This window comes from Myotis brandtii, unplaced genomic scaffold (genome assembly GCF_000412655.1).
Source record: "Myotis brandtii unplaced genomic scaffold, ASM41265v1 scaffold1384, whole genome shotgun sequence".
NCBI lineage: Eukaryota > Metazoa > Chordata > Mammalia > Chiroptera > Vespertilionidae > Myotis > Myotis brandtii.
The window spans coordinates 295,762-310,820 of record NW_005354938.1 but is presented as its reverse complement, the minus strand read 5'-3'; the positions used below and the strand labels follow the sequence as shown (position 1 = coordinate 310,820).

At 35.1% G+C, this 15,059-nt stretch overlaps 1 protein-coding gene across 12 annotated transcripts in view; it reads right to left on the bottom strand.

The window, feature by feature from the left end:
• Positions 1–15,059, bottom strand: part of CNOT4 (CCR4-NOT transcription complex, subunit 4) — a 151,352-nt gene that overhangs the window by 16,420 nt on the left and 119,873 nt on the right. For 9 of the 12 annotated variants that reach the window (XM_005860689.2, XM_005860691.2, XM_005860690.2 and 6 more), the window contains exon 10: positions 14,413–14,910. In XM_005860689.2, the coding sequence (XP_005860751.1) occupies positions 14,413–14,910 (498 nt within the window). Of the gene's footprint in view, positions 1–8,745; positions 9,747–14,412; positions 14,911–15,059 lie in introns of those variants that run through there. The other 3 variants (XM_005860693.2, XM_005860688.2, XM_014535141.1) reach the window with 1 other exon arrangement.

The following is a 15,059-nucleotide window of genomic DNA, read 5'->3' as shown; positions in this document are numbered from 1 at the left end:
AAAATACAGGTGAGGTCTTGGGAGTTTACACCTAGCAACATTGACTACACTAAAATTCAAGCAAAATATGTTTAGGGAAGACTACCATTAGTCAATAGTGAATGTCAACAGTTTAGGAGTAAAAAGAAACATAACTGGTACCAAATCTTACCCTAAATGGGAGGTGAGGGGATAGGGCATATAACAGTAATCCATTATCATATAATAAAAACACAAGTGGAACAAAATATGTAGCCCAACACTCAGCTTAAAGCCAATAAGAAACTTTCCTACTTAGTTGAAGTCATAACCCAGGACCTCCTTTACCTTTAGCTGGATACTCAATTTGTAGATGTAATAAAGAAAATAAACAGCTTCAGGGTGTCAGTCTTCTTGCAAATGTCAACATGTAAAATGACAATGTTTAAAAACATCCCAGTAATGTTCCAGGTTACTAAGTTCTGCTCGTCGACACATGACTTCAGTATGCAAGACTGTTGGCAGAGCGTAAATACTAGTCCAGTCCTTGGGATAAGATCTCGCCATATTAGGTAACAGCACTAGGCTATAAAAGTTGATGGCAGTCGGCTTTCTTGCATTTCTTCTTGGACATGGTGATGATATTATCTTTAAAATCCTTGTGAAGCTTTCCTTTTGTTTCATTATGCTGAAAATGACTTTCTTGATTAAAAAAAAACCCAGCAGATATGCTATCATTTTACATGGTGTAGCATATAGAAGCTCTTCAAAGATGAATCTGAGATCACACCTTTAGTGTGGGTACAGTACGTCTTGGTGCCATTAATATAAGCTTTTTTATTAGAGATGTCACCAGTCTATGGTCATGCATTTTAGTCTTTAAACACTCTTTGGCACTGTAGAAAAATCCTGGGTAAATTTAATTCCACCCATTTTTCTCTTTTAGCTCTGACATTGCCAATTATTTTAAGTCTACATTAAGAGTACTGCAAGTTTACATTTGCCACCCACTAAAGTCACTCCAAAATCACTGGGCCTCATTTCACACAAGGCTGGTTTGACAACTTACAGGATCTGTGATAATAGTTGCCAACAGATGGGACACTTTGAAAGCCTACAATTCACTATTTGCACTGATATTCACAGTTGAAAGCCCTTGACCTGCAAGAACTACTATAATAATCCAACTGTAAGACACAACTAAGTTTAGAGAAGGGATATGTTCTGTTGGAAGTATTTTTTCTCCTTGAGTTACACATATGAAAGCAAATTCAGATGGTTAAGGCTAAAAGAACTTTACATTGTTATTGGAATGTGATTATGGGCAAGTCACAATCCTTCTGAGCCTTGTTTATTATAATTACTTGGTCTTTCAAAGGAGGATTATTGAAAATTATGTTGCATACTATGAAATTTCATGATTCTAACACAAATCTTTTTTTCTTATTAACCTTTCCTTTGGATTTCCCAAAGAGTGTGACATGACTATTCTTAGTAATGAGAGTGAAATTTGATGAGAAAAAGCTATGAAAATATATGTTCAGAAAAAACATGACCAGGGATAAGGTGACACCAGTATTATAACCTTATTGCATTTAAATAGGGTCTTTATTTCTTTCAAAAATTACTTAGAGAAAGACAGAATATAAATATAGCATTATCTGGAACATATAATTTAATCAGAATACAGCAGGAATAAAAACATGAAAAGCCACAGAGATGGCCTAACACTTTTTCCTCTGCTCCATCCACCAAGTGGAGGATTTAATTGAAAATTACTATATATAACCCAACACACGCATTCAACCACATACTCATACAACACTAGGCTTACACTTTAACTTTGCTAAGCAAACCTTTTCTTTTACATAACACTAATCAAATGTCATGAAGACAGAAATACCATTATTGTCATTTCAAAATTATTGAAATCGCTGTTTCAAACATTTTACCCACTCAGGAAAGGAAGTATCTTGAGGTCTCTTGTCTACAGCTCTTTGGCCTCCCCGCCCCACACACCTCCTTTTCAGGAGAGAGTGGGGTATAAAAGTCGCTTGATCCACAGTTTAAGTACTCCAGTGAAGAAGTGTGAGATACATTAAGGTGTACTATCTGCCTTTCAGCCTACCAGATGAGACACCAAGTTTAGATGCAGCTACCACCACAAAGCCACAACAAGGAATAGGCCAAAATTCTCAGGATTTGGAGTGGGTTATTTATTCTATTTTAACACTGAGAGTTAAAGAACAGTGCTGGGCCACTGAATTGTATACTTTAAAGTAATTAATTGTATAGTATGTGAATTTCACTTCATTTTTTTAAGGTACTGGGTGCTGTAAAGGCTTTAGAAATTATAGCGAGAGGGGTACTTTGGGGGTATCCTTTGTAGCAGAGCACAACAGTGGGTCTCAGTACCAAAAAGAAGCTGGAACAAAACTATTCTAGGTTCAGTATATTCCAGGGCTAGTTTGGAGCTTCCAGGAACCTTTAGAATAATTGTAACATGTGAATTGGGCCAAGAAGAAAGTCAAATCAATAGCTACCGTAGGAAGTTTGGTCTAAGGAAAATGGGTTGGTTCAATAATTTCCAGTGGTTTCATGGAACTTCTAGGTACTTCAGTCATATTGTCAAGCAGCTTAGATTGCTGAGGCTTGCCCTCACTTCTAGGAACCTAATAATTATAAACCAGATTTCTGTATAACTCAAGGGAAGACACTCTAAAACTCTGTGGAACAAAGTTTCATTCTCCTTAACAAATCCTGAATTCTCAAGAGTAATTCTTTAGGAAAAGCTTCTGATTAAAGAAGCCGTAGGCTAGCATGCCCAGCAATATAATACTGTTGGCAGCAAATCATAGGGCAGTAAGGAGGTCCAAGGAGCAGTGGCTTCTTGCTCTATCAGCATGGTTTCACAAACATAGTATTCTTGAACAATGACTTATACTTTGAAGCATTATCATTTTTAAGTGTCATACTTGACATCTCAGCTGACATATATGAAATAAGTTCAGGGAGTTTAAAATATTTTAGTGTCAGAAAATTAAGGGTGCTTCCAAATTGGGCATATTTGCTATTAATCAAGTAAGGAGGAAAAATGTGTTCTGTATCTCTCTATCTCCATCCCTATTCCACTACATCTGCAGCAGTTTTTCCTAAAGGTCACGTCTAAGAATACAAAATGTAAGGACCAAGAGTAGATTAGTTTAACAACTTGAAGGTATGCACCTATTCACAGGGCACATTCTCTTTTGGGGAAAACTGTTACAATGTTTTCATAGTCAGGTATAAGAAATTTCTTAATTTCTCTCTTCTCTACTCTTCACCAATCTACTGCTTCTAATTCCAATTTGTTATATAAATGAAGCAGAATTACCTAGTCCAGTGATGGCGAACCTATGACACGCGTGTCAGAGGTGACACGCGAGCTCATTTTTTTCGTTGCTTTTTCTTTGTTAAATGGCATTTAAATATATAAAATAAATATCAAAAATATGTCTTTGTTTTACTATGGTTGCAAATATCAAAAAAAATTTCTATGTGACAGGGCACCAGAGTTAAGTTAGGGTTTTTCAAAATGCTGACACGCCGAGCTCAAAAGGTTCGCCATCACTGACCTAGTCCAACTAAGAAGAGACACTTTCCCTACGTAGATAGAAAGCTGTTTCTTTCCAGTTTGAATGTGAGCCTGGCAGAAATTAGTTCATACCTGTAATATGTAATTACCAAACTCATACGCCATACCTACTCCCTCGGTCTCCATCCTTCACATCAGCAGTCGCCAACTGGTGGTCCACAGACCACTGGTGGTCTGTGAGGCCAGAAAGGTTGGCGACCACTGCTTTACATCATATGCAACATGTCTGTCTACCAATCCCTCGCTTACTGGGCTTACCTCCACCTGTCCAATCTCATCTCTGGCTCTTCCCCGGCCTTCCCCTTCACTCTGCTTCCACATCCTCCTACCATACTTTGAGAAAGGAATATTTATTCCATTGTGCAAAGTTTTGCTTTGCATGATCAACTTACAGGAAACCTAACCCAGGATTCCCCAGGCAATACCATACTTTCAACAATTCTTTCATATAGTCTAACTTCCTACTCTTAAGAAAGGACTAGAGAGAAAGCAGGTAGAGATCATGGGGGTTATGAAAGCTAGACTTCTTTCCAACCTCTAGCCCTAAAGTTGATATATCTGCCATCCTTTCTTTGTTCTCATTCATCATTCAGCAGAGTGGATATCACACTAACCACGATCTCCTAATCTGACAATCTCTTAACAGGACTATACCTGCTCTTTGTCCCTATGAAACCTAAAATCACTGAACTCTCTTCAACATATTGACACCACTGGATCTTTCTTGCCTCAGTGGAATCTTCTTAACAAGATTAGGTATTTCAAAATTGTCTTCACCTTCACACCAAACTCTTAATATTTGCTTTGTCCTCTCCTGATGCTTTGTGCTGAAGAAGAACAAATACAAAATCATACACATTTAGACTCAAATTTTTAAATTTTGGTCCTTATCTTTACTCAGCAATTCTTTCATTTCTTTCCATTGCCCTTCTAGGCTTATTCTCACAGATTAAGTTAATCTCCTTTCTTTAAAGGCTCCCAACTTCACTCTTTTGCCCCCATTCTCACACAACATGCATTCAATAATTACTGATATGAGCCCCTTTACTATTCCTATTTTCTCTAAATTCTATTCTCTCTCCTAAATTTTCTGATTGTTCCTACACCTAATAAGGAAGATATATCCCACCTCTCTAAAGCTAAACCCACAACTTAACCTCATCTCAGAGGCTTACTTCCTCAAAGTACCTATAGAAATCTGTACCTTACTGGATCAGCTTCTCTTCTCTTCAGCATTGTCCATCTTTTCCTCTCAATTGGTTCTATATGGTCTGCCTTTAAATATGTAGGTATCTCACTTATCTTCAAGCAACACCTTCTAAGATCTACCACACATCTAATTAGCATCTTGTTTGTCTCTTCCCCTTTGTTGTCAAATGTGTTAAGTACTCAATGACTGTTGCATCTATAGCCTTACATTTCCTCATGAATCCTAGAGATCTGGTTTTTATCTGAACCTTTTTATTAAAGTTACACTTCTAAAGGTCACTGGAGACCAAACCAAGCCAAAGTTTTTTTCTTAGGTTCTTTCTGACTTCTAACTCATAATTTCTTCTCACTTCCTATTACTGTTCTAGTCCAGGCCATGTTAGCCAGCAATGACATACTAGAACTGCTAACTGGTCTTAATTTCAAGCAAAGATATTAACAAATTAATCTTCTTAAAAATGCTACAATCAATTTACATCTTTACCAAAGAAACTACTGTTCTCTACTATTGACCACAATCACAAAACTCTTCCTGGCGTTCAAGGGTTACTCACATTTGCCCCACCTTTCTATATGACCTGTATACCTCACACCAGTCCAACTCCTCCTCACTGTCCTTCCCTCCCAAACCCTACAGACTATGCTAATGGCTATCTCTAATTCTTTGTTCAATCTATTCCCTTTACTGTATTTCCCCTCCTTCATCAACTAATTTTCAGCCATCCTTCAAAATAAGAGCCCAGACTTACAAAGCCTGTCCTTGAACAAGCTCATAACTTCCAACTCCTACTTTTATTTTTTTATCAGAATAGTGTCTGATTAGTTCACTAAACATTTAACGTGTGATACCTGCATATATTACTGCCATATATTCAGCATAAGGAGACAACACAGTAGGAACTCATTCAGATCAAAAGGCTGAGATGAGAGACACAGCACAAAGAGCAGAAGGACTAGCTTGACTCCAGATAACTGACTTTGGTCATATTTTGTAGAAAAAGACATACATGTCATGTTTGGGGTTATCACCTCTCTATAAGATATTTAAAAAATACTGTTTTAATTATATGGTATTTATCTCTTAGAGTCAATTAAGCAGATTTGGGGAAACTTCATAATCAAATAAACAAACAAAAAAACCCCAAACTCAACATAGGAAAAAATGTCCCCAGTTTTCATGTACACATAACATGGTAGTCTTCATTTTGTAAGATTTCAATGCACCTGCAATTCATTCCTTTCTCTTGGCTTTTTGAGGCAATGCCTCTGTGGGAGTAAGTAGGAATAGCTCCCTATAAACCAGTGTCACAGAAGAGAGCTCTGGCAGTTTGAAGGTGCTTGGAATACTGTACAAATAGGAGCCATGTCAGTAAAAATGTGCACAGACACAATGCTTTAAAGTTGTTTTCTTTAAAAAGATGCATTTATAGAGAGCTCTACTTAAGCTGAAGGATATCAAATAAAAAGTAAAAGACATGAGCAATACACGCACATGACTGAGAAATACTTAAATTAGAATACAAATATATGTTTTCCCTGTTAAGATTTTTTTCACTCCTGGCAAATTATATGTTTAGGATCAGTATTCAATACCCTCTGTTGCCACTGTCAGAGCGATAATGAAATGAGTCTGAACTGTTATGGCTGTCCTTGTGGCTAAAAATATCAAGAGCTGACCTCATAAGAATAATTTGAAATAAAACTGTTACTACATTGTTATCCTTGACAACAGGGTCCGTACTTTACACAACTTTGTATCCCTCAAGATCTAGTTCAGGTCACTACACAGAATAGGCACTCAAATACTTAATTAATGCGTGGTTGAAATAAGGGGAGAGTATACAAAAGCACCACCTAGAAAAATAAAATGCAACAGCAGAATGAAAAGAATTATTAATCAGAAAACATTTCCTAATGGAATCTTTAAGAAAGAGGCATTTGACATTCATCATATGACTAAAATCAGTCTAGATGTCTCTTTCCTACAGTGGCACTAAAAACATTTCAAGATAGAAGTTCCTGCCCTAGCTGGTTTGGCTCAGTGGATAGAGCGTTGGCCTGCGAACTGAAGGGTCCTGGGTTTGATTCCAGTCAACAGCACGTACCTCGGTTGTAGGCTCCTCCCGGGCCTGGGCCTTGTGCAGGAGGCAACCAATCGATGTTTCACTCACATCGATATTGATATTTCTCTGTCTTTTCCTCTCTCTTCCATTCTCTCTAAAAATCAATGGAACAATATCCTTAGGTGAGGATTAAAAAAAAAAAAATAGAAGTTCCTAACTTTTTTTCTTGGAGGTGTCGCCAAACCCTTCACAAACCTAATAACTATGGGTCTTCTACCCAGAAAAAAATGGACAGATGTACATACACACAAACTCATAAGTACAACTAAAGAGTTCTGGACTCCAGGTATAATTCCCAATCTAAGGAATATATTAGTCACCTTTTAAAGGTTAAGTAGGTAAGAGCATACAAAATCTCCCCTATGCATGATAAATTAATGATGCAGGAATTTATCAAAAGTAATTTGAAGATTTTTAAAATTTCTCATTCTTTACCATCATTTGGTTTCATCAATTTACTTGCTATGTGAAGTGATGCTTTCTTCTATGTGTTGTATACTTTCTTCTGTGCTTTAGTATACTTAATCATGGCTGTGATTATAAGACTTCACTTTATTTAAATATCATATTATATGAAATACTAAGCAAGCAAAAACAGTGAGGCTTGTTATTCTTTGGCTTCCAAGACCTCGGAATTACAAAGATAGTTAAAGGATAATCTTTAGCTTTCTATGTGAAAATATATAAATTGAAGCCTAATTGCTTTAGAAGCGTTGTCCTGACATATGATGTCTGCGGAAGTGGGGAGGGAGGGAGGAGGAGGAGGCAGGGAAACAGTTCAGGGTTCTAGCGAGTCTGGGCAAACTACCTGACAGTTTTTTGGCACCGGCTAGGAATGAGAAAGGAGAGAGAAAGTTACCACAGGAAAGAAGCCTTGTTTAACAGGTCTACCTCTCAACACGGAGAAGTAAAGAGGAGCTGATCTAGGAGATGAAAGGCTTGCCTTGAAGGCTGGAGAAAGCTATGCTCTACTAAGCCTCATTTAAGGGAGCTCAAGTCTGTTAACAAAGCCCAGAGCCTTAGCACCAAAAGAGACATTAAAGATGTCTTTGCCTCTTACAGCAAAAATGAAGCCATAATTAACCCATGATGAAAGACTTCTAATAAATCTACAATATTTCATTTGTATTTTCTAAATTTCTTATAATGCTGTCCTAAAATCACTTTCAAAAAATTAGAGGTTGTCATGGATGAAGAATTTCACAAAAATAAATTAAATGGCTAGGTAAGTAGCTGTTTCTACAACCTCAGTTAACCAAATCAAAGGATACCTAAGAATAGATTTTAGTTTACCCCACTATATCTCAGGACAAAGCCATTTAACTTATATAAAACTAATGGAAAGTAACCAGACTTTTCATAGAGCGGTAACCTTCAAAACTCCAACTCCAACATATTAAGTGTCTCCTCATAAGGTGTTTTATTATTATTTTAAATCTCTATGCTTCCTTTTTTGGCATTCACCTTACCCTTTTAATATTTTTAACAAATGAAGGCAAATCTTTTAAGTCACAATTGTTTTCTGAAAACTTCAAGAGGCGCTGACTTTTCCCTTCTTGCCAGCTGCTTCATTTAGAACATGATTTCTGAATCAGCTTTTGTCCACTGCTTACAACTGAATTCAACTTATTTTCTTTCATTATAAATTTTAAAACTACTTCAAGAAATTATATATTATCCAAAAATATCACTTCACATTATGTCCTAATAAAGTACTCCACTACTCTGTGGTTAACTAAAACGATCTATGACAACTTACGTGGCCTAATTTTAGAGGCTCCCCAATCTCTTCTCTTCCACCTTAGTCCCATTCTGGTCAAGTACTTGTAATCTAGTTTTATTATCACATTTCAATTAGTTTAAACAATGAAATTCCCAAACAGATATCCCACAGAAGTACCGTTTGTTCAAAGAAAAAAGTTACACTGCTATGGTTGCTTCTCACATACAATGTCTACCCATATTCAAGTTTCTGATAAGAATCAACTGTAAGTTGCAATTCTGTTTCTGAGGCACTTCCTGGTATACTAGGCAGTGCATTAGAAGAGAGATTATATTGCATTTAGTCTATATTGATTATTTTAACCATCTATAAATAATTAACAACCATTCAAAAAGAAAGTGCAAATGTGCAAATGAGAGACAACAAAAACAGTTTCTAAACATGTAATGCATAATATAGGACATAAATCTATACAACTAAAAACAATTGCTGACAACATCCTTCTGAGCATTAAATGACACCACCAATTTTGTTTTATATGTATTCTTTCTTAAGTATTCAAAGAATGCAATAGACATTATCTTCTTAATTTTTAAATTTTTCATGAGTATATTAGGATATTACCATTTTTTCACAAATCAAAAAACAAGGAACTACCATTATCTTTGCATATTTTCAATAATAGAGCCAAAATAAGAACAATTCTAGCTAATCTCATTTGGAATCTTAATTAGTACTACAAGTTTATTTTTGAGTTAAAAATCGTATCACTCATGAGAAACAATGCCAAAATTATTATACTAATAAATTGTGTTAAAGGCCTAATGAAGACATACTTCAGCAACTATGAGGTAACACACTAGTTGTAGGCATGAGGAACGTTTATATTGGCTCTTTTGGGTGTATACATTAAATGCAAAATCAGAAAGAAATCATGCAAAAATCCGGTTGCCCATGCAAGCACCCCAGAGTCTAATCCTCTCCTCTCAGTTCTGTTGTCAGGCCACAGTAGTGTGGAGACTTGTAGGCTGCTGTCCTTGTTGTAATGAATGGGAAGAGGCTGACAGTGGCATGGTCGAAACCTTCACCTCTTCTTCCCCTGTGGAAAAGTCAGTCATGGTCTAGTTACGGGTGACTAGATTTGTTAACAGTCCCTTTAAAAATGATTTCAATATTTGGAATACTGATACATATATAAAATACATGCTTAATGATTGGAATCCGGGTGTGAAACAAGACATGAATTTTAAAATATAAATGTATCAAGTACCTAGAAAGCAGTTACACTCTAAACACACCCTTAAATTTAATACTATGTCAGATATGACAACAAATATAATAGATTTAGGACTATAAATATACAAAAAGGAAAAAAAAGAGACCAGGAAAGCCATTCTTTGCCAAGCCAATTATAAATTTAGAAACTGCTAACAGTACTATTTATGAAACAATTAAAACCAAATTCACAGAAGTGAAAAATGTGATTTTTAAAGGGAAAAATGATAAATTAAGGTTTAAAAGCAGAAATTATGCTTAGAAAAGAGAAATAAAAAGATATAAATATTAATTCAGCGAATTACCATTTAGCACCTGAAAATTTAATGTGTACTTTTGAAGTAATTAGAAAATAGTAAAATGCCAACAACAATACAATGATTCAATTGACTGAAAGCAAGATGACTACTTCTAGGTCAAAGAACTATACATGAAATGAGATCAGTTCTCCTAATTATAATTGATAATTATTTGGCTACAAGTGACTTGTTTCACACATGACTCAAAATTCAATCAAGTCACTGTTAACAAAGAAAATTTAAAGAAAAATGCCCTCTCATAAGTAAAATTTAATGAATAAAAACATGAAAAAAAATCCAACTCTAAGTATATCTTGACTTACTATTATTTGTTTTTCCAAATAATTTTTAGCATTATGGAATAAAAACATCTTGGCAGAGTTCCTTGAAAAACATACCTGCAAAATTACATTTGGAAAGATAGCTTCACTGACAATGAGAAAAAAAGGACTTTCAGTCTCTAGAATACGTTATTTCATAGGTTTTTTTTTTTTTTTTTTTTTTCAGTAAGTTGACAAGGACTCTATAAACCCCATGGAGGATGTGCAAGGGAAATTTTATTCTAGAGTTCTTCGTGAGAATATGGTGCTAATGAGCAATAAAGAAATGATTAATTTTCATCAGGTCAATAAACTTCACTCTGTTTTGCAACAATAGGCCACATTGCTGAGGTGGGCCAATTATCTCATGAATAGATACTGTTGATAAAAAGAGACCTGCAAGCGTGTGAGAGCAAAAATCAATTATGACAGGAAGAAAGCCAAGTTAAAGTACATGCCAGTGATCTTCACTTATGAAGGAAAGCATCAATGTTGTAGTGGAAAACATTTCAGTTATTGAATTTGGGATCTGGGGGTTCTTATCCTAATTCCCTTACTAACTGAATGTGTGACTTTTAACTAATTATTTAACCTTTCTGGAGCACAGTTTTGCCATTCCTAAAACGAGGAATTGGATGAGATAAGTCACTTTTTAGGACCAGAAAAGTCATTTTTTTAAAAACAAAAGCACATAGTTCCAATAATAAAAAATATCTGAATGGACTTAGTATAACTCCCACTAATAAAAGTTTCCCCAAGAATATTTATTTCCAAATTCCTTAAGCAAATGTGCTGCCAAGAAATGCTAACATTTTTTCTTCTAATTAAGGAAATAACTAATTTTAAACACAAAAATGTTTTCAATTAGGCAAAGGAAATGGAAGCCACATTTCTGTCAAACCTCTGGCAACTGTCCTTCCAATGATAGGTTTCAGATATATCAATTTTTAATAATTAACTGAAACAAAACTAAAAATTTAAATACAAATATGTAATAAATATAGATACGGTATCTATATGATATGTAGGTGACTGACACCTCTGAGTATTTGTTCCTGAAGGTCAGAGACCCTATTTTGCTCCACATATCTAGAGAATAAACATGCAGGCCCTTTTCAGCATAGGATATTTTCTAAACATATCTTAAAGTGGCTAGTCTCACTGAAACAGTATGTACCCTCCATTATCCAGCACCAAGAAAAAGCTACCCTTATGTAAAATACCATGATATTTATTCATCACAGGATACAAAGTTGAACCTATTTCAATAGTTCAACTCAAGTACAACTGAGTTACAACTAGGAGTGTGAGAGGCAGATATTGCCTAGGTATTAAATTGCTTCAAATTAGACACAATTAAGATGACATAGTTTTTTAGACTTTTAGTTTCTGTCATTTCTAATTATTACTAAAAACTCCAAATCATCCCACTACAATTATACAACTATTCTGTTTTGTGGCTTAGCACACTCAGCTTTCTGAGGTATCTGCCAAATATTTGTAGGCCGTAAGGGGATTCTGTATAACTCTTGGTAACAATTTAAAATATTTTGGTACATTAAACTAAAATTTCTCTAGTCATCAAAGCCTTAAAAATAATCTAATAATAAGCTTAATAATAAGTCACCATTTAAATACCAAACAAGTATGCATAGTTAAAATCTGAAATAACAAATTCTCTCCACCTCCCACAAGATTTTTTTTTCATTTGACTAACATGAGGATAACTATACTCACAAATCAGTGATTACTCATTACCACTGAGGCATTTCCAGAACACCTACTGGCTTAAAATATTTGGATAAAACTGCTCTTTTTATGCTAATGGACAATATGATAATAATAAAACTGGAAGAACAGACAACGGTCATGTAATAAGTCAAATAAAAGTACACAATGAAAATAGCTAAGAACTAAAGTTCCACAAAGGCATCCATCCTCCTTCCTGACAGATCAAGAAATGCTGTTTGCCTTGCTGACCAAGCTCCCATCTTCTTATCTGTTCCCTCTATAATACATGAAGCACCTCCTGCTATAGAAGGCAGTTCAACTGCTTCTTCACATCATGACATAGTAATAAATTCCTGCCTAGACCTTTATTCAGGCATTCCCATCAACATACAAGGTCTTTCTCTTTCCCTCCTGCTAACCCAAATCCAAGATTCCATAGCACAGATCAATTTCTACTTCTTCAATGAAGCCTCCCCAGCAATATAAGCTCCATTAATGTCTCTGGGATGCCAGTATCATATAGTTACCACTTTCATACATAATCATCTTATCTCTTCTACACTGTAAAGTACCTGGAAACAGTATCCATATTTTATATTTCTTTTGTATTACCCACATGGCCTCCTTCATTGTTGGGCAAATAGGAGCCCAAATATTCACTGTAATTGGTTTAATATTTTGTTTTTAAATGTTTACAATGTTTAGAGGAACATAACTTTATTTTATTTATTTTTTTAGAGGAACATAACTTTAATTTTAATGTAATAATCAGCTATAAGATACACTAGTAGTAATTGAAATCCCACATTTCTATATGATTAAAACAAAACAAAATTACACCCTAATATGCTGTCTTGAAAGGAACAATAAAATGAGTACCAAAAACTGAACACTTAGTGTTTCTGTGAATATATAGAAGATAATTAAAAATTGTCACTGAGTCACCTACTATCATATCAGATTAACAAATATCATGAGTCCCACTGATATGCAAACTACTATTGTAAGTGCTATCAAGATTATGCAAAATAACTTTCTGTATCAACTGTTATATTCACTATATCAACAGCTACAAACAATACTCTCAATCCCCCTACTTGCCTTAAAAATGAAATATTGTTGGTCATAAAGAGATTAGAGCCAAAGAATTTTGATGGATCTCTGTAAATTCATCAATCAATCTCGCTAAAACCAAGACAATGAACACCTTGCTGGTAACATTATGACAATAATGCTGTGCCATGCCATATCTTAAAGGCTATGACAAACGATAAAAATAAATTTCATGAATTACATTTGAGTGAGGGACTATTCTATTCTACTTGAGAGAATCAGAAGAAGAACAAACTCTTTTACTAGTCACTTCTAAAGCCCAAATTAAACTTTAAAAAACTATAATAAGAATGATTCCTTTAGATATAGAAGTCACTTGATCTAAGACTTTGGGACCTTAAAACCCCAAAATTCTGAAACCTGAATTATTCTGGCATCACTTATAGAAACTTAATACCGCCCCCCTAACAAATAAAAATGACATGCCAAAAGGGAAAATATATCTCCTTGAACAATTCCTTTTTTACAGAAAATATACTTATGCATGTAATGTCTGTGAAATATTAATAATCAGAGTTCTCAAATATTAAATACTTTATTAACATTAAGCACAGTTTTGATGTGTGTGTATGTGTATATCAGTCAAAATAAGTTAACTGCCAAAAGAATTACAGAGTGGCTTTATCCTTCATGCTCTCACTTATTACCATCTTTAAAAATTTTTTTTAACCAGTTTACTTTTAGAATGCATAATCAGAATTCTGACCATGGTGTTGGCACCATAATTTCAGAGGCCATTTTTTTCTTTTTGTATTTTTATGGCATGTGAAAATTTGGTAACTACCTTATTAGTGAAATTATTCTAAGCAGTAACTAAGTATAATACTCCACCATCCTTATAAAGCTCAATATTACAAGGCATCTACCCAATTAAAAAAATTTTAGATTACAAGGACTTTAATTTTTTTCCAAAGAAATTTCCAAGACTATATAAATACTCTGTTATTCAAAAGTTCCCTCCCTACCCACCCAATAACCCAAAGGCATAAGTTATTCACAAATTCTCAAGGACTATAAATGAACCTACCTGCTATAGGGATCCCTCCCAGACCTGTGTTGTGCTGTGGCGGGAGATTCAAGTCCAAGAAATTACTATTTGAGGTGGGGTTTGCTGTGTGGTTCAAGTGCATGATGCTATTGCGTGGAAAGGCCATCCAAGGATAGCGGGCTGCCTGGCCTGGAAAATTGAATGAATTATAAACTGCTCGGTGCTGCTGAAATTGAGGGAACCTCTGTGGCAAGACTGAAAAGGTACTATTGAGAGAGTTGGCATTTGTAGGTGCAGCAGGATGCAGGAATCCAGAGCCTGGACCTTTGGCGGTTGTAGTGTGTGAAGAGGAGTTCTGAAGAGATGTGGGTGAAAGGGAAGGCTGGTCTTGGACTGATAGTTCCTTTTCAATCAGGTCTGCTAAGGCTTTTCGAGTGACATCAAAGGGATCAAAACCCAAGTCATCCTCTGGTTGTTTAGAAGAACCAAAGCCAAATGCTGCTTGCCAGTCTGTAGAGGACGATACTGGGATTGTTTCTGTTGGGGACAAAATGAGTGATGAATTTAAAATACATAGCTCACTTTCACACTTAATAAATATCCATACTAGTGAAAGTTAAACATCGTATTACAAGGTAAAGGCAAATATACATAAAGTATAATTTCTTAGCACATTAATAAGATTT